The 19634-nt window shown below is 44.3% G+C and overlaps 3 protein-coding genes across 4 annotated transcripts; 1 reads left to right on the top strand and 2 right to left on the bottom strand.

Annotated features, from left to right (window-relative positions):
• Positions 1-360: 360 nt before the first annotated feature.
• Positions 361-2065, top strand: LOC127321153 (protein CANDIDATE G-PROTEIN COUPLED RECEPTOR 7). Its single transcript, XM_051350181.2, has one exon. It carries the CDS (start codon positions 426-428, stop codon positions 1800-1802), a length of 1377 nt encoding a protein of 458 aa, XP_051206141.1. The 5' UTR covers positions 361-425; the 3' UTR covers positions 1803-2065.
• Positions 2066-3980: 1915 nt separating this feature from the next.
• On the bottom strand, positions 3981-12205 carry LOC127321136 (SAC3 family protein A). 2 transcript variants are annotated; one of them, XM_051350164.2, is made up of 14 exons: positions 11884-12205; positions 10001-10831; positions 9308-9523; positions 9034-9231; positions 8643-8741; positions 8130-8233; positions 7350-7515; positions 6703-7158; positions 6451-6591; positions 6171-6230; positions 5703-5833; positions 5490-5623; positions 5194-5399; positions 3981-4707 (listed from the first exon to the last, which is right to left on the bottom strand). In XM_051350164.2, exons 1-14 carry the CDS (start codon positions 11935-11937, stop codon positions 4600-4602), a joined length of 2904 nt encoding a protein of 967 aa, XP_051206124.1. In that variant the 5' UTR covers positions 11938-12205; the 3' UTR covers positions 3981-4599. The 2 variants fall into 2 exon arrangements, with proteins under 2 accessions (XP_051206124.1, XP_051206133.1); XM_051350173.2 differs by having other exon boundaries at positions 7350-7512.
• Positions 12206-13139: 934 nt separating this feature from the next.
• LOC127321125 (histone H4) lies at positions 13140-13765 on the bottom strand. Its single transcript, XM_051350153.1, has one exon. It carries the CDS (start codon positions 13682-13684, stop codon positions 13373-13375), a length of 312 nt encoding a protein of 103 aa, XP_051206113.1. The 5' UTR covers positions 13685-13765; the 3' UTR covers positions 13140-13372.
• Between the last annotated feature and the right edge of the window lie 5869 nt (positions 13766-19634).

The following is a 19634-nucleotide window of genomic DNA, read 5'->3' as shown; positions in this document are numbered from 1 at the left end:
TTTATAGACATATATAGTACAATTGTTGATGACCTATTTGTAATTTTTATTAATTGTAGAGCTGTGTGTACCACATGATTATTAATAAATCAGCGAAATTTTACACAAAAAAATGATTAAACCTATGATTTATACCACAATTGATGGATCTCAAAATGATGCAAAATAAGGGGGATTGATCGTGAGCGGTGGAAGAAAAGAAAACGTGTGTCCCGTTAAGTCTTTTCCCAGTGTGACCGAAGTGTACAAAACGAGCAAAACTTCGCCATCCCACCGCCTGCTAGTCAACCTCTACCCAACTCTCTGTCTCACCAATCGCGAGGCACATCCGACCCCCACCCTCCCGCCACATAAGAAAAACGCCGCTAGCTCCGCTCCACCCACGCCCACGCGCACGCCGACACACTCCCACGCATTTCGAACGGATGCCAGATCTCGCCATGGCCACCGCCGGAGCTCGCCTGCTCCTGCTCCTCGCCGTCGCGGCAGCCCTCGCCCTCCCCTCCGCGGCGGAGATCAGGTCCGAGTCCTTCCACGAGGACCCGCGCCACACCATCCTCTTCGAGAAGTTCGGCTTCTCCAAGACGGGCGCGGTCCGGATCATCCTCTCCGGCGCCGCCGTCTCCTCCTCCTTCGCGCGGGCCGACCCCAAGCAGATCGGATTCTTCCTCCTCGCCGACGAGTCCCTCCTGGAGGCCGTCGCCGAGTCGCGGGACAAGAAGCCCAAGGCCGAGCCGGAGGACCCCAGCGGCGCCGACGAGCCCGACCTCTCCGGGTGCGTCCTCTCTAGCCCCTACGTCAAGACCCTCTTCACCTTCCACGACATGGAGGGCGGCCACTACAACAAGTCCTTCCCCGTCACCCACCCCGACGAGTACAGCCTCTACTTCGCCAACTGCGCGCCGCAGTCGCTCGTCTCCATGGCCGTCCGCACCGAGATGTACAACGCCAAACCCGACGGCTCCAAGGACTACCTCCCCGTCGGCCAGGCGCCCGTCCCGGCCATCTACGGCTTCGCCGCCTTCTGCTACGCCGCCTTCCTCGCCGCCTGGCTCTACCTCACCCTCTCACGCGACCGCGTCTCCGCAAACCAAATCCACCACCTCATGTCCGCGCTCCTCGTCGCGCGCCTGCTCTACTGCCTCTCCGCCGCCGAGGACCAGCACTACATCCGGGTCACCGGCACGCCGCACGGCTGGGACGTCGCCTTCTACCTCTTCCAGCTCGTCAAGGGCGTCATCCTCTTCGCGGTCATCGTGCTCGTCGGCACCGGCTGGTCCTTCCTCAGGCCATTCCTGCAGGACCGGGAGAAGAAGGTGCTCATGGTCGTCATCCCGCTGCAGGTCATCGCCAACATCGCCGCCGCCGTCATCGGCGAGACCGGACCCTTCTGGCAGGGGTGGGTCACCTGGAACCAGATCCTCATGCTCGTCGACGTCGCCTGCTGCTGCGCCGTGCTCTTCCCGGTCGTCTGGTCCATGCGGGCGCTCCGGGAGACGTCCAAGACCGACGGCAAGGCGGCGCGCAACCTGTCCAAGCTCACCCTGTTCCGGCAGTTCTACACCGTCGTCATCGGGTACCTCTACTTCACTAGGATCGTAGTGTACATGCTCAGCACCATTGCCAGCTACCAGTACCGGTGGGTCAGCGTCTTGTCCGAGGAGGTGGCCGCCATGGCCTTCTACCTGTTCATGTTCTACACGTTCAGGCCAGCGGAGAGGAGCCACTACTTTTCACTCCACGACGAGGACGAGGAAGAAGCTGCAGAGATGGTGCTCCGGGAAGAGGAATTCGAGCTGTAACTACTATTTCCAACAATGCCTTCGACACAATTTCCAGGATTGCTGCTGCTCTCCTGGCCCCTGTTTATTTTGATCTTCCCTCGGCTCCCTGTAAAATCTAGCATGGTACTTATACAAATCTCAGGTATAGCACACCATCTTGTATGTATGTACTGCAGGGATGTAGTAAGATTTACTACTTGTTCCTGTTTTCGTGTAGTTCCAAGTTTTGCTGATGAGACAGGATACTTAACGGGATACATACAAAGAGGTTCTTGCTTGAATTGAAGTGCATATATAGAGATTTAGCTGAGCAATGTTGAGGCCAAGTTTGAAATTTGGTGCATTTTCCTTCTGTCTAGTCATCAGTCATTTCATTCTAGTACTTTGACTTTGGGTGATCATTCTGTTAGTATGTTACACCACCCGATGTTGATGCTCTACTTATATGTTTTGCCCCTGATTGGTTGTATTTGGAGTCGCACCATTGCATTTCCCCTACTCCCGTAAAACATCTTCGGAACACCTGTGGTGCTGTTTGCAAATTCTGCATTTCTTAAATTTCTTGTGGCTGGGCACTTTCATAGTCATCATGGGACCATGGTCAAATACTCTAATTGTGGAGAGGAACCTGTGGAGATGGTGCTCCAGGAAGAGGAGTTCAAGTTGTGATTTCTTGCAACAATGTCGTGGACACAGTCGCTCTCCTGGCACCCTGTTTATTTTGATCTTCATTCTCTGTAAAATTTAGCATACTATTTTTTACAAATATCAGGTATAGCACACCTTTGTATGTACTCGAGGGATGTAGCAAGATTTACTTGGTTCTCTTTTCGTGTAGTTTCAAATTTTGCTGATAAGACGCGGGATACTTAACTGGATACATACAAAGAGGTTCTTGCTTGAATTGAAGTGCATAGAGATTTAGTTGAGCCAGTGCTATTGTTGAGGCGAAGTTTGAAATTTGGTGCATTTTCCTCCTGTGTAGTACTCAGTCATTTCATTCTGGCACTTTGACTTTGGGTGATCATTCTGTTAAACGACTATATGTAGCAAGATTTACTTGTTCCTCTTATCGTGTAGTTTCAAATTTTGCTGATGAGAGGCAGGTTCTTGCCTGGATTGAAGTGCATAGAGATTTAATTGAGCAAATGCTATTGTTGAGGCGAAGTTTGAAATCTGGTGCATTTTCCCTTGTAGTAATCAGTTACATTATCCTGCCACTTTGACACCACTCGAAGTTGATGTTACTCATATGATTTGCCCCTGATTGGTATTTGAAGTCCCACCATTGCATTATCCCACCTCCCTTAAAACATCTTCTGACTGTCGGTGGCACTTTTTGCAAATTCTGCATTTCTAAAGTTTCTTCTGGCATCTAAAAAAAGAAAAAAAGTTTCTTCTGGCTGGACACTTAAGTAGTCATCATGGGACCATGGTCAAATACTCCAATTGTGGACAGGAAGGAAATTAAAAGGAAAATGAAGCAATGCACATTGATAGTTACAGTTGGGCATGTTTGTGATGTATAGGGCAACTTTTTTGGTAATGCATCACTGTCCAGACTTTCTTTTTTGTTTTTGCTCCAACATCCAAGCACCTAACAACTAAAACAAGCATGAAAAATGAAGAAAAGTTGAGGGGACAGAGCACGGAAGGAAGGATCAAGACATGTCGTGTCATTCTTCCTAACAGGAAACTACGTACATCTCAAAATTTCGAAGATCAGAGCAATGGATAGCGAGTCCTCGGAATAAGAAGAGCATACTGAGTAGTGGATGGAATAATATTTATTTATTTTCGATACGGGATAGAATATTGTTGTTGGTGACTAGAATGAGATCAGCAGCTAACAACCACTTCCCTGAAAAGGTTAATGGAGCAAGTAAACATAGGTTGGGTACCGACAATTAGACTGGTTGTTTCTCTCAAAAAAACAAATTAGACCGGTGGTTACCAACTAACGACAGTTACCGACATCACAGATTTTTAGGACGTTCCAGTTCTTATTGCCGTTAGCTGCTGCCCTTAAGAAGTTTGTTCCTGAGCTTGGGGTTTCCGTGGCTCTGCTGCCCTTAAGAAGTTTGTTCCTGAGCTTGGGGTTTCCGTGGCTCGGCGTACGCATCGCTTATAGCTAGAAAGCTCAGATCCTTCGAAATCGGGACAAAATAATATAGCCTAGTGTTCCAGTCCAACATGTACTAAGAAACTTCTTCAGCAGTTTAATCAGTTCTAGAGGAAAATTTTCATTAATTTACAGCATTCTGTATTACAAATAAATTTCTGAACTTCTATGTCTCTATCCCCCTCCCCACTAATACCTACTAGTAGTGTATAAATTTTGTGATACAAACACATGTACTCCCTCCGTCCCCTGAAACATGGTCTTGATTTTGTCTAAATTTGGATTTATGTAAACACTATTTAGTGTCTAGATGCATCCAAATTTAGATAAAGTTAAGACATTGTTTCATAGGACGGAGGGGGTACCAGTTAGTCACAAGAAACTTAGAAGTAATATGAGCTTTCTGCAACATTTTCCTCACAAGAGAAGCCCTGTGGAGATCTGTCTTTCCACGGATAGAAGTAGATCTTGTGTTGGGTAATGCTCCAATTCTGGAGCGCGGCAGTTCACTGGAGTGCAAGTGTGCAACTGCAGCCATAAGTGCACAGGCCATATGCAGTGGGGCATTCTATCCTTGTTCCAACCTCCTACCCCAGAAGCATTCTTGAGCCTCTTGAGCTGATCCCATTGCACATAACAGAAGATGTGCAACACGTCCATAAGCACCGACACACCGATGAGTATACACCGCCATTATACCTTTTCAGATGTCCGTGCAAAGAAGTCGTTAACTGCAAGTGATGCATCACCATGTGCGACCGCATTCTCTGGTTCTGGCATGTAAAGTGTAGTAGCAGAAGTCTGCAAAGCAATATAACGTAATGCAAAATATTGCCGGATTAGAACATCAGAATGGATTCAATACAATAGTTTCCCTTTGCTAAAGCATTTATATTATTCTCTATTAGACAGGGTAATAGCACATTTCAGCATAACGCAATGAAGTACTTCGTTTTAATGTTCTGCACTCAGTTTGTTAATATCTGCACACTTTGACAAGACAATAATCCAATTTTGCATAGCTCACATCAAACATGGATCTTCGGTTGGAGCTGTGAACAGCATTGAGGTAACACAGGGCAACACATGGCCCTTGCGGCCTTGGGGAAGAGAAACTAAACCATCCTAGCTGAGACTATTACTCAAAAACTATAACCCATCCCACAAGCTTATGAGATTCAACTTAACAATAAGCCACAAAAAACCAATTTGCACACATACTGATATGTATTATATTGTCCAGAGAGAGAGAGAGAGAGAGAGAGAGAGAGAGAGAGAGATCGTTACCTTTGTATCTATCTGCAATTCCCCACTGTTATCTAATGAAAGAATAGCACCATGCGCTTTTAACCATATTTCACATTCTTCCAATCTGTCATCCCCATTAAGTAAGAACCCCAAAATTCGTGCAATATACACCACAGGTACTGTCGGGCGATAAGATTTAGAGATGCATTTTATAGCCTCGAAACGCATCCTCTCCACATATAGATCTGTCAAAAAGGAGACCAACATACATCAAAACCTCTTACAGAAAGAGAGTGGACTGAATTGACGTGAAATTTTGTAAAATTGCCCTTTACCCATGAGGCAAGAGTTCAAGTTGGGGCCTTGCTTGTATAATTTGAAAAATATGACATAATTGCCAGATGAAACAGCAGACTGTACTGCAAGGGCATGCTTGACAGCTCCATCTTGTTTGGCTTCTTTCGATAAGCTGAAAACAATGAATATATGAAATGTAGTCCACTTAGAAACAAAATAGGTTTCCCCGCTAACTGTTTACAAAATGATACCTTGCCATTGATGACAGCAGATCCCGTTTGTTATTGGAGTGCAGCATGACACAGAGCAAATTATATGCAGAGAATTCAAAATCGCAACCCTTGTTTCCCTCTCTGTACAGCCTCTTCAGTTGTGACTGGCACTGAAAAAAAAGTTGCACGGAAATATAGTTTAAACTATGACACTAATGCAGAAGTTGAATTACAAATATGAACACGAGAAATCAACAACTGGTCCACTCGATATTCCTGAACCACTGGCACTACCATAGAAGCAATTTTGTTTCTAGAGAGCAAAGCAATCACTAGAAGACCTGATAACTTTTTTCAGAAATGGCAACGATGTGATAATTAGAAAGTGCAACGAAACTTCTGATCAGTACTAATAGGAAAGCAAAACCCTTCTTGCAACTTTCATTTATCACATGTGTACAATAATTTGATATTTCAAGAGAATCAGATCAGGCGAGACAAGCATACCTGGTTAAATTCAGGTAGATCACCAGCTTGCAATGCTAAACGCGCATGAGTTTCATAAACCTGAAATAAGAAATCTGAAGGTTACAAAACATTGTGCAATGCTGAAATTATGTCCTAATGTACAACATTGACAAATATTTTCTTTTGGTGAACAGGAGTAAACTAACATATCTAATATGGTGTCTTGTCTAGAAACTAAATAGACTTGTGGATTTTTTAAGCTAACGATACAATGTGATCCACAGTTCTACACAACCGGATGCTGAAAAATTAAGACTACCTTCACAGTCAGTTCATTCTGGATTCTCTGAACCGTAAGATCTTGACGAATAGATTTCAGTTGGTCACACTTGAAAAGATAATTCTTTTGAGATGTTTCAACCATGGAAAGTGCCTTCTCCAAGACATGTTCTGGTCTTACCTGCAAAGAGCGTATTCAGAGTAGGCAGCGTCAAACTTAAAATAACAATGATCCACTGATGCTATCAATGCCTTTAAGCTTAAAGTTAAGACAATTGGTGGGTTCTATTACCGTGGAAGGATCAGGTGCTGATGTGAGGCGAAGGTATCGTTTCTCAATTTCCTGACATGTCCCCTTGACTGTCAGTGCATCCCAATCCAGATCCTCGACAGCCAAGCTGCTGCCATTTTCAGAACTTCTAGTGGCAAGTGCTGAAATAGGTCTTCTTGTATGTACATCTTTATTCACTGCAGAATTCCTTGATTTTGATGATGAATCCTTACTCTTCTCAAAACGCTTAGATCTATGCTCCCTGCGTTTCTTTTCCTCTGGTGAATTTGCTAGTGCAGATGCACTGGCGTAATACTTGGTCAGATCCTGCTCCTTATCACTATCGCTTGAAGTGTTTCCATTCCGTATCACACTTGAATAACTACCCATCTTTTGCTTCTTGAAAGGCCTCTGGGTGATCTTGTTTAAAGGTGTATGTGCACAGTGGTCAAACTTCCCGAAATTCCAATTGTTTCCCTACATAACAAGTTAAATATTTGAGAGAAAGAGCTTACTAGAGCAAAAATACAAGCATGTGATATTGCGCAAATCGACAATGCTAACATGGCAGAAGTTCATCCTGCCTCCTACTGACAAAAAGAAAGTCCATCATGTATGTTGAATGGTTGATGACAACATTTTAACAAGAGCAACATGCCAGTTCTCACCGTTGTATTTTTGGCTTCCAAATTATGGTTGGCGTTACCATTCATCAATGTTTTTGCTAGTGGCTCCACCTTCTCAGTAACCTTTTCCTCCGGAACAGGCTCCCACCTACTTTTCAGGCGTTTTTTTGGGGTAGATTTTGACAAGGGACTTGAATTGTTTGCACTGCTGTACAGGACAAAGATCAGTATAATAATATTTATAAGTTATTATCAGAACTCTACGATTCTGCAGACCACAGAAACTGCAAGAAGGCATAATTTTCTCGAGTACAATGGACGAACCCTAATTAAAAGTTTACAACATGTAATGATGCAACTAATTGATGTATGTTGGCATCAGATTAGATGAACCACTGTTTCCCAAGCAACTAAATTATGCAGCCAATATTAATCATGTTGGGTACCGCTCCATTCTGTAATTCTTGCTAGAATTAACGGTGTTAGAAATTTCCAAGAAGTGGCGAAGCTCAACTAGTGGTCATTATACCGTTACTGAAAATAATTGACACTCCCTGGAATTTGCTTAGTTTGCAGCATTTTTTGAGGGTGTCAGTCCAAGGTACAAATATGCTGAAATAGCATGATCTGAAAATGAACATTTCTCCAGAAAAAATGCAATCATAGAGGTGCTCAATGAACCGCAGTAAAAAAAATCCAAAGCGACAGACCACAAATAGCATTAGCTAATTTATGTAGTACGTCTCAACAACACTGCGTTGTCACCTTATAGATGTCTGTTTTTTTTTTTGCAGCAGGTGAGGGTAAACGAGAAGTACGGACCTTGTTTCGGTCATGGTTAAAAGATTCTCTGGCAAAGGAAACAGCGGTTCAGTGTCCCAGTTCTTCGTGAGAAGGGTTCCATCGCTAAGAGCTTTGCTTGTGATCTGAAAATAAACACAAGGGAAAAAAAGTGATACAACCAAATAGATCAAATAATTTTGAACTGTCAAACGATATAGCAGAACAAAAGAATCAAGAAAGGAGCAAATTTAAATCAGGTATTCCTTATCCGTATATCACCAACATATAGTGGATAGCACATCAGCTATGTTTATGGTTTTATGGCATTTAAATGCAAGTTCTCAGATGTGCTTACCAAACTAAAACTGTTGTTTGTTGCCACCTAGGAAAGATATAATGTCCTAATTTTATAGCATCATCTTGAGTAGGGCATCAATTTTTAACAGGCATGTACGTAGATGAACTACTCCATCCATATGACTGACACCAATAGATGATGGCATTGTTTACAAATAGTGGCAACTAACAAAAGCCAACAAAAAGAAACTTCACCTGTTGCATTATACTTTGGCAGGCAGCTCTCTGGGCATCATTCTTGCAACGGCTGAGATTCCTCATACCATAATTACGGAGCGAAAAGGGGACGGATCTCTAAGCACGGCAAGAGAGGGAAAACGGATGGTGAATATACAAATACCACATATACCCCATTAATGGAATTGTAAACATAGGATTTACGGCATTCTTTTGTTATCCTAGTTTTAAAAATCATGAACAAACGCACTTCCATGACAGTGAACAAAATTAATTACGACAGCTGGAACTAATTGATTAAGAAGTAATTTCACCCTTCATATGCCAATAATTTATCACCGTGATTTAAAAAAAAAAAGCATATTTCAGGTGCTACCAACAACGGATAAAAAGGAGATGAGAAATTTACAGCATCTGGACCATGTTGAACTGCTTTGGCATCATTCTTTGGCATAGAAACACTAACATAGGCAGGTTTCTTTACCAAATCAGCAACTTGAATTTTCTTCTCACTCTTTGGTATTACCATAGAGAAACCTGGAGCAATTCGAGGAATCGCTGGAATCTGTATTTTGTTTTCACTGGAAGAATCTGTTGTCAAAGAACCCTGCAAATTTGGCTTCAGCTTTATCAGAAACATGGTTGATTGTGGAAATAGTTGAGCTTAAACCTTTTGAACCTACACTCTTCTGTTGATCACCATGGTTGTTCACAGGTACTTGATTCGCATTCATATTGTTCTGTGGGTAAGCTGTCTGCTGGTATGCTGGTGCCTGATTTGTGTAATAGTTATGAGACACTGGAACACCTGGTGCTTGATAAGGATACTGGTTTTGCAACGCTGGAGTTTCTTGTGCATGTTGGACATATTGATTTTGAGGTTCTTGAACGCTTGGAGCCTGCACAGTAGTATAACTTAGGTGAAAGGTGATTCTCTTCCCATGATAAAAATTGTGCATAACATGCTCCAATGCAGATGTAATGCTAGATTTATTAACTCGTACTTCAAGGGAGTAGAAAATTAGCACAGAGAAAGGACTCTAAAGACCAAGTAACAAAAAACCTCAAAAAGGATGGGGCATTTCACTCTGAAACAGGAGGGACATTACAGAAGTCCCCCAAAAAAGCAGCAGCCATTTTCTATTTCCAGAATAAGAAACATGGCTAGACAAACTAAAACTTATGAGAAATCATTGTCCAGAATAACAAACATGGGCACATGGCTAGACAGACGAAAAGTTGTGAAAAATCATTGTTTGGGATAACCATCATCGTTAGACAGACCAAAACTTGTGAGAAATGATGTCTCGAGTCTGATGGGAAAAAAAAAGCTATGTAGGGGAACTAACAATTTGCACTGGAAGGAAGAGACATACCTGTAGAGGAGGTGCAACAGAAGCACCCGAATTACTTTTCCATGATGTAGTACCCGGTGGAGGTGGCTCGGCACTAGGATAAGAATAACCAGAAGTGGTGTTAACAACTCTGTTATCTATGTTACTGCTCCCAGCAACTGGATTGACAGCAGGACTTGGTGCAGAGTGATTGTGATAGTATGGCCACTGGTTGTACTGCGGCTGATATGAGAAAGAATTGGCAGGCACTGTACTGGAATTTTGGACTGCATTAGTACCAGAGAATGAGTAGTTCTGGTATGACTGAGCATAATTATTTCCTGAGCTTCCATCGTTGTGTGTGTCATTCTGGTAATAGTAGTTGTTGGTTGCATATCCTGGCGCAGTCTGGTGACCACCAGCATTGTAATATGTGTTACTTGTAGGATCAACGTAAGACCCAGAATTCTGAAATGAAGTAAGAGGCTGATAAGCTGCACCTGAATGTTGATTTGTTCCTCCTTGCTGAGCGGAATAGTTATTTGTAGCTTGTGGGTAGTTATAGTAATAGTTCCCATATTCTGCAGGATTGTAGCCATATTGAAGTGAATTTGAGTAAGGCACTTGAGAATGACTTGCATTTGGCAAGCTCATAGTCGACTGAACAGTAGGGGGTGCACTGCTTGCCACAGTTTGATTATCTCCTGAAACCGACACATCCCTCTGTGGATCATAGTAAACTGTATCTTGTTTTTGACTGTCCACTGGATAGTTCCACGAAACTGCTGCTGCCCCAGTTGAAGAGGACCACGGATGATCCCCAGAAGCTAAAGGCGGATAAGCAGGTTGGTTTGTCTGGGCCATGCCGCTAACCTGCCATTAGCAAAGGAATCCTCAGCATCATTCAGATAGAATCTAATATGCACCGTGACCAAATTGTCATGGCAACAAACACAGGGGCTAGAAAATGTTTTTGCAATGCAGCACTGGTGAAGTTTATCCAGACTAGAATGATCTGTGACTAGGTTTTCATAAGATTCAGCAGTACCGCCCTACGAAGTGCTGAAACACACAATACTAGAGCAAAGGCTATGAGTATTACCACATCTCGGATAGAGAAAAAAATGGCACCAAATGCAACAAAATAACCTAGCAAGAGTTACTCAATCAGCTAAAATTTTGTCTTCCTAAACTTAGCCCGGGTATGTCTTATGGAGATACAACGCTAATTCCCATAGCATATCATAACAAGGCTAAATCGGCTACAACTGCAGTGATTGCCATAACTTACTAACTGGGTACTCCCAAGTCCCAACTACAGCGGACCCAGAACATATAGACTCTAATATGCATATAGACCCTAATATTCAACTGACCGAAAATTCGTATAGGCTGTAATATGCACCGTGACAAAATTGTCATGGCAGCAAACACAGGGGGCTAGAAAATGGTTTTGTATTGCAGCACTGGTGAAATTTATCAACAGTAGAAAGATTTGTGACTAGGCTTCCATAAGATTCAGTAGTACCGCCCTACGAAGTGCTGAAACACACAATACTAGAGCGAAGGCTATGAGTATTACCACATCTCAGATAGAGGGAAAAATGGCACGAAATGCAACAAGACAACCTAGCATGAATTGCTCAACCAGCTAAATTTTTGTTTTCCTAACCACATCATCAACTTAGCCCGGGTATGCCTTATGCAGATACGAAACTAATTCCCGTAGCAATATCATAACAAGGCTAAATCTCCTACAACTGCGGTGATTGCCATAACCTACGAACTGGGGTTGCTCCCAACTACGCCGAACCCTTTACAACCAATCAAAAAAAACAGGCCAATACACGCAGCTTGGCTGGAATCAAGCCAGCGCAAATACTTCCTGGATCAAACCAGCTTAGCAGGCGGGTCACGTCACGTACCTCGGCGCGCGCGGCGTCGGATCCAGCGGCCGGCCCGGCGCCGTGGCTCCCCATCCTCGCCGAGCTCGAAACCCGACGGCGAGGTCAACCAACCCCACCGCGCGATTCGGCTTCGACCGGAGACGGCGAGGAGAGGGAAATCGACGGCGAGGGAAACCAGGAACACGGAGGGGAAATCGGGTCAACGGATTCGCGGAGAAATCGAGCGACGGTGGGTTTCAGGAGATGATTCGTGTGGTCAAGCCGTGATGCAGAAAGCGAGAGGAGAAAGGAGCAGCGATGTTTGTTTTTTTTGGGTGCGTTGCGTAGCGGTTTGTCCTTGGGTGGGTGTCGTAACGAGTTCGTCGGAGAAGAGAACGTGCCGGAGACGGCAAACCGTAGCGGTTGCGTGCACGGGCCCGTGGGCTGCTGGACTTCTAAGAGCTGGGTCGGCCTGCTCTATTTGAGCCCAGGATAGGACGAGATTTTTTTTTCGTTTGGATTGAAGAACATTGGCTTCTACTTCAGCTTCAGAAAAACATTCGAGACAAAATTCAGATTCAACGTCGCACTCGCATCATTGCACGGGAAGATCACTCGATTCCAGATCTATTTGAGCCACCATTTAACGAGAAACGAGTTTCTCTTTTCGTTTCAGTGGATGGAGAGCATGACAATTCGCTTCCAAATTTGGTCATGGTTATAATGCAAATTCAGTTTCAGTTTCTAGCAAAGAGGGCTTCCAAAATTCGAGACAAAATATTTTTGTATTGCAGCACCGATGAAATTTATTAACACTAGTTCGTTTCTCGTTAGCAAAGAGCGCTTCCAAATTTATCAAACAAAGAGGGCTTCCAAATTTCGTTTCAGCTTCAGTTTAAAAAAACATTCGCTTCCAAATTCAGATTATACTGTAAATCGACAAGCAGTGGACGCAAATCAACGTAGGGGGAGATAATATACTATTCGATTTCAGACCTAATCTCATAAAGAGCTGGTAGAAGCCAGGTAGAGAGATTTTGCTATGGACAGATGCAGAACTAGAAACATCGACCCAACTACAGCTACTGAACAAAACAGAGCCACTGATAAACAGCAAATTTCAGATCGCGTTTTCAACATCACACTCGCACCATTGCATGGTAAGATAATACATTGCATTCCAGATAACTACAATCCTGCAGAATATGATGGAAATTGACTACGCATTTGATTTCAGCTTCATTCTCAAAAAAAAACACTTCCGGGTTCAGACTATAGTGCAAATTGACAAGCAGTGACCACGAACCATCTTTTGCAGGGAGATAATATATTCGATTCCAGATCTGGGCTCATACAGAGCTATTACAGGCTAGCTAGATAGATTTGCGATGGACAACTGAAGAACTAGTAGTAACACGGTTCCAACTACACCTACTGAACGGAACATAACACACTGAGGAAGACAACAAGCTGTTGACGGCGAGGCGAGGAGGCGACTGGTTCGGCGCGGACGAAGAGGAGAGGGCCTCTAGCCGCCGAAGCCGTAGAGTGTGCGGCCCTGGCGCTTGAGTGCGTAGACGACGTCCATGGCGGTGACGGTCTTGCGGCGGGCGTGCTCGGTGTAGGTGACGGCGTCGCGGATGACGTTCTCGAGGAAGATCTTGAGCACGCCGCGGGTCTCCTCGTAGATGAGCCCGGAGATGCGCTTGACGCCGCCGCGGCGGGCCAGGCGGCGGATGGCCGGCTTGGTGATGCCCTGGATGTTGTCGCGGAGCACCTTGCGGTGGCGCTTGGCGCCGCCCTTGCCGAGCCCCTTGCCTCCCTTGCCGCGGCCCGACATGGCTGACCTTGACTCGAGCTTGCTGCGTCTGCGAGCGGGTGGGGCTTGAGAAGCGGTGGTGGTGGTGGTTTGGAGCTGTGTGATTTGGGGAAGGGGAGGATGGGGATTATAAGGAGGCGAGAGGTGGGAGGAGGGCTGTGGCTATCGTTCGATGCGTAGGGGAATGGACGGCTGAGATGGCGATCCGCGGGAAGAAGCCACGGATCGGTGACGTGGCGGGAGACTCTGCAAGGTGGATTGGCGGGATGGTTTTGCGATTTCGTTCCGGCAGGCGCCAGGTCGAAACTGTTTTGGGCTGTGGGCGCGCAGTGTTGCTTATTTCGCCAATCCTCGGTTCCGCTCCGTCCCCTCGCGGGAAAAGAGCGATGGCAGTATGGCACGAAGCTTTGTGTAACGGACGCTCCTACCAAAAAATTATTCAGCTCTCAGAAAATGAAGATTTAGTTCCAGCGGCAAATGAAGATCTGAAGGAAAATCATCGCCAAGTATAAACTTTCTAACAAGTCGCGATTACGAAAGCAGTTTAAGGGAAGACATGTATTCTTTTTGAAACGGATCCTAAAATTTTGCGAAGGTTGCCTAGTTTATTACCAGAAAACTAGGCAATAACCCGTCACAAACACCTCGTCAACCGTCATGAAACACGACTGCTTCGAGGGCACAACCGGCCAACCTCGCTACCCACACAAACCGCACACACGAACCACCAAAATGAGGTCTGTCGTCGAGGTTGCCCATCAATGTCATCGTCACCACTACTTCACGAGCTAGCAACTCGGGCCTCATCGAAAAAAGACCGCCTGAGAAGTCCTCGTCGCGGCGGCCTCGTGAAGCACGCCAACCCATGCCAAACAATCGAACCTTCGAGTGGAAGACTGGCATCTCCTATTTTGGTGACGAGCTCCATATAGGAGATGAGTAGGTCCCGCGTCAAAGAAGATCTTCACGTCTGGACTACCCTTCACCGGTTACCACCGCCACTCGCCACCGAGGCTGCAGTTCCAACTTCATAGCAGGGGAATTCCAAGAGGAAGATGAGTCGAACACGCCGAAACAAGAGCCGACTAACAAGATCTTGCCGCAACCACACCATCGCTCATCAACATCGATATTGTCGCACTAGCTTGCATGCGGAACCCTGCACCCACCACCGAATCCACCCACTGATCCCTCGTGCTGATGCATATCTCCAAGGATGATACCCCCAAGAAGGGAACACACCATCATGTGATCCACGAATCTAGGGGGTTTTTCTAGAGGAAAAGGAAGGAAGTGAGGAAGCTTCGCCTCAACAATGCCTTCGGGAAGGATACGGTGCCCAAAGCACCACCATCACTAGCTACTACCACCGGCCCAAGATAAGTTTTTACCGGATCTGCTCTCGGAGACCTCCATCATGTGCCCCAGTCCAGTGCTAGTACAGAGCAACACTATGGACACCATTCATAAAACCTACGGCGTCATAGAAAAGGCTAGTTCCCAGGAGCATGTATCTGATGTGAAGGTCTCTATGGCAACAAAGAAATTTACTATTTCTCGTAAGTCCAAAATTCAGCTATGGAGTTTTGTTCACTTTCGTAGCCAAAGTGGCGAGATCGTCGGTGACGTTATTTAATAAATAATTGTTTGCAATGTAGTTTAAAAATAATCGTCTTCGGCAACCCCGTGCACTTCCGTGTGGAAGAACTCACTTTTGAGGTAGTATAATTCAAGGGCAAGTACGACGCTCTCTTCGGGTGGCCGGCTAATACCTTCGATCTGGATTACGAAATATAGTATTGAAGTTTTTTCTCTATAGACCTAGGTTTATCGAATCCACGGAAAGATTGCTTTTGGTGTAAGATCACTCGAACTTCTAGTTTACACTTAACTCTTGTCTTACGAACCAATGATTTTCTTTTGTTGGTTTCTGTATGAATGGTTGGAGATATGCATGGGCTTAATGTTTCACCTACATATGTGCGTTAGTATATGGAATTTATAAGATAACTCCACTATCACTAGGAGGTCGAGGAGTTGCTAGAGAACAAGTGTTCATCTATGTAGATCTCTAGATCATGTTGTTCGGGCCCTTAATTAGATAGAAGAATTACACAAATCATATATAATTAATCTCATAAGTAATAATAACAATAGCGTTCACAAATGGATAAAAGTAGTAATAGGCACACCACATCTCACCAATCCCCTACATCTTCCACGCCTAGAGGATTTACTCACATGGGAGGAGAATTAAACAAAGACATAATGGTAGTATTATAAATGGAGTTCGTCTCGATGTAGCAAGCCATAAATATAATCAAACCAAATCCAATCCAATCTCAATGAGTCTTGAATGTGAATAGAGTTTACAAGCATAGTTCTTACAAAGATGAATATCTCTCTCCATATGGTGATGGCGATGGTGGAATGAAGGATCTTAAGGAGGAAGATCACGATGAATATTGAAGGATGAGTTCTTCTTCTCCGAATCTAGTACGGTCACATGGAATTTGTTCCTTTTGAAGAGGCTACAACGACGCCATATGGTACGGTCACATGGTTGTTAAGATGTATGCTGCCTGGGATGTCAATCTTCCGAACCAAGGATTTGCTTGCTTTCCTCTAAATCTTCATTTATTGACTTGATTTCCTTCCCAAGTTAACCATTTCCTGAAAGTTTCATAGGATCACAAGGAAATGGAAGGTTCCTTGTATTTTGGCACTTTGTCAGTTAGTTAGAAAGCAAAACCAACAAATCCAAATAAAATTCACATAAAAACACCTCAGAAAACACGTCAGTTTAGGAGCTATCATCAAGCAACCTCCAAAATCCCATCTATGGTAAGGTGGTGGAGCTAGATACCGTAAAATCCTATAGTAGATATCGGATAAAGGGGCTCCGAATAACGGAAAACCCAATGTCAAGAAAACCCATTTAAAGGATGTACATGTACCGCGTCGGCTCGGGGTTGATCTCCAGGACAGACATCCACCGAGAAAATTCCTTGCAAGAAGGGAGGAGACCATACTCTACTAAGATCTCCAACTCCACTAACCTCACCGCTAAGCCATCCCACCCACTCGCCATCTCGGACTTACCGAATTCGTGAAAAAAAGGGAACCAATGGCCTCATTGAGTGAAAAAAAAAAGCTAAGAAAGGAAGGACGGTTTCCTCGAACAAAAGAGGTAGGGGCACGGGATAAGGATAACAACTCGTCCTCCCCCAACTCATCATACACTGCTTTATAAAGTGCCCGAGGGGAAGAAGGGGACGCCACAACACTTGGGTTCATCTACCCCGAGGCGACACACGTCTACCCAAAACCGCACATTGTTGTGGGATGTACGGCCCTGGGTGAGACTCAGGCGAACACCAAGGCGCCCCATCCCAGTGCGAAACCCAATAAAACGCGACCAACCAACTAGGAAGAGATGCCTAACCACCACGTAAACCAAATGGCAAGCACCCTAGTCGGAGAAACAATGGAAGGAAGCAGGAGCAAGGATCCAACCCAGAAAGTGACATGACAGGGGACATGATACGTCTCAAACGTATCTATAATTTCTTATGTTCCATGCTACTTTTATGATGATACTCACATGTTTTATACACATTATATGTCATTATTATGCATTTTCCAGCACTAACCTATTGACGAGATGCCGAAGAGCCAGTTGCTGTTTTCTGTTGTTTTTGGTTTCAAAAATCCTAGTAAGGAAATATTCTCGGAATTGGACGAAATCAACGCCCAGGGGCTTATTTTTCCACGAAGCTTCCAGAAGACCGAGGGAGAAACAAAGTGGGGCCACGGGGCGCCACCACACTAGGGCGGCGCGGCCTAAGGGGGGCCCGCGCGGCCCTAGCGTGTGGTGCCCCCGTGACTCCTCCGACTCCGCCCTTCCGCCTACTTAAAGCCTTCGTCGCGAAACCCTCTGTACCGAGAGCCACGATACGGAAAACCTTCCAGAGACGCCGCCGCCGCCAATCCCATCTCGGGGGATTCAGGAGATCGCCTCCGGCTCCCTGCCGGAGAGGGGAATCATCTCCCGGAGGGCTCTTCATCGCCATGATCGCCTCCGGATCGATGTGTGAGTAGTTCACCCCTGGACTATGGGTCCATAGCAGTAGCTAGATGGTTGTCTTCTCCTCATTGTGCTATCATGTTAGATCTTGTGAGCTGCCTATCATGATCAAGATCATCTATTTGTAATGATACATGTTGTGTTTGTTGGGATCCGATGAATATTGAATACTATGTCAAGTTGATTATCAATCTATCATATATGTAGTTTATGTTCTTGCATGCTCTCCGTTGCTAGTAGAGGCTCTGGACAAGTTGATACTTGTAACTCCAAGAGGGAGTATTTATGCTCGATAGTGGGTTCATGCCTCCATTGAATGCAGGACGATGTGAGAAAGTTCTAAGGTTGTGGATGTGCGGTTGCCACTAGGGATAAAACATCGATGCTTTGTCTAAGGATATTTGTGTTGATTACATTACGCACCATACTTAATGCAATTGTCTGTTGTTTACAACTTAATACCGGAAGGGGTTCGGATGATAACCTGAAAGTGGACTTTTTAGGCATAGATGCATGTTGGATAGCGGTCTATGTACTTTGTCGTAATGTCCTGATTAAATCTCATAGTACTCATCATGATATATGTATGTGCATTGTTATGCCTTCTTTATTTGTCAATTGCCCAACTGTAATTCGTTCACCCAACATGCTATTTATCTTATGGGAGAGACACCACTAGTGAACTGTGGACCCCGGTCCATTCTTTACATCTGAAATACAATCTACTACAATTGTTCTTTACTGTTCTTCGCAAACAATCATCATCTTCCACACAATACGTTTAATCCTTTGTTTTCAGCAAGCCGGTGAGATTGACAACCTCACTGTTACGTTGGGGCAAAGTACTTTGATTGTGTTGTGCAGGTTCCACGTTGGCGCCGAAATCCCTGGTGTTGCGCCGCACTACACTCCGTCACCAACAACCTTCAACGTGCTTCTTGGCTCCTACTGGTTCCATAAACCTTGGTTTCTTTCTGAGGGAAAACTTGCTACTGTACGCATCACACCTTCCTCTTGGGGTTCCCAACGGACGTGTGTTAACTGCACGCATCAAGCTCTTTTTCTGGCGCCGTTGCCGGGGAGATCAAGACACGCTGCAAGGGGAGTCTCCCACATCCAATCTCTTTACCTTGTTTTTGTCTTGCTTTACTTTACTTTATTTACTACTTTGTTTGCTGCACTAAAACAAAACACAAAAAAATTTAGTTGCTAGTTTTACTTTATTTACTATCTTGTTTGCGTTCTCCATATTAAAAACACACAAAAAAATTAGTTACTTGCATTTACTTTATTTAGTTTGCTTTATGTACTACTGTTAAAATGAATACTCCTGAGAACACTAAGTTGTGTGATTTCACTAGTTAGGCTTAATGGAAAACAACAACAAAATGAGAGATATTTATGAACTTTATCTTGAATTAGGACATGATGTGTTTGAAGAGAGAATTAAAAAACCCATGGAACTTTATATGCATGCTAATGGGAATGATATTAGTATGAATGCTTTGAACACCATTGTTGCTAATGCTATGGAAAATTCTAAGCTTGGGGAAGCTGGTTTTGACGAGCATGATATTTTTAGTCCCCCAAGCATGGAGGAGAAAATTAATTATGATTACAATATGCCTCCTATATATGATGATTATGGTGATGAGAATAATAATGATAGCTATCTTATTGAATTTACTCCCACTACAATTAATAGTAATGACTATGCTTATGTGGAGAGTAATAATTTTATGCATGTAGCTCATGATAAGAATATTTCATGTGATAGTTATATTGTTGAGTTTGTTCATGATGCTACTGAAAATCTTTATGAGAGAGGACAATATGGTTGTAGGAATTTTCATGTTACTAAAACACCTCTCTTTTTGCTTAAAA

This window comes from Lolium perenne, chromosome 1 (assembly GCF_019359855.2).
Source record: "Lolium perenne isolate Kyuss_39 chromosome 1, Kyuss_2.0, whole genome shotgun sequence".
In the NCBI taxonomy this organism is placed as follows: Eukaryota; Viridiplantae; Streptophyta; class Magnoliopsida; order Poales; family Poaceae; genus Lolium; species Lolium perenne.
Note: the sequence above shows the minus strand (reverse complement) of the source record. Positions and strands in the feature narration are given on the sequence as shown.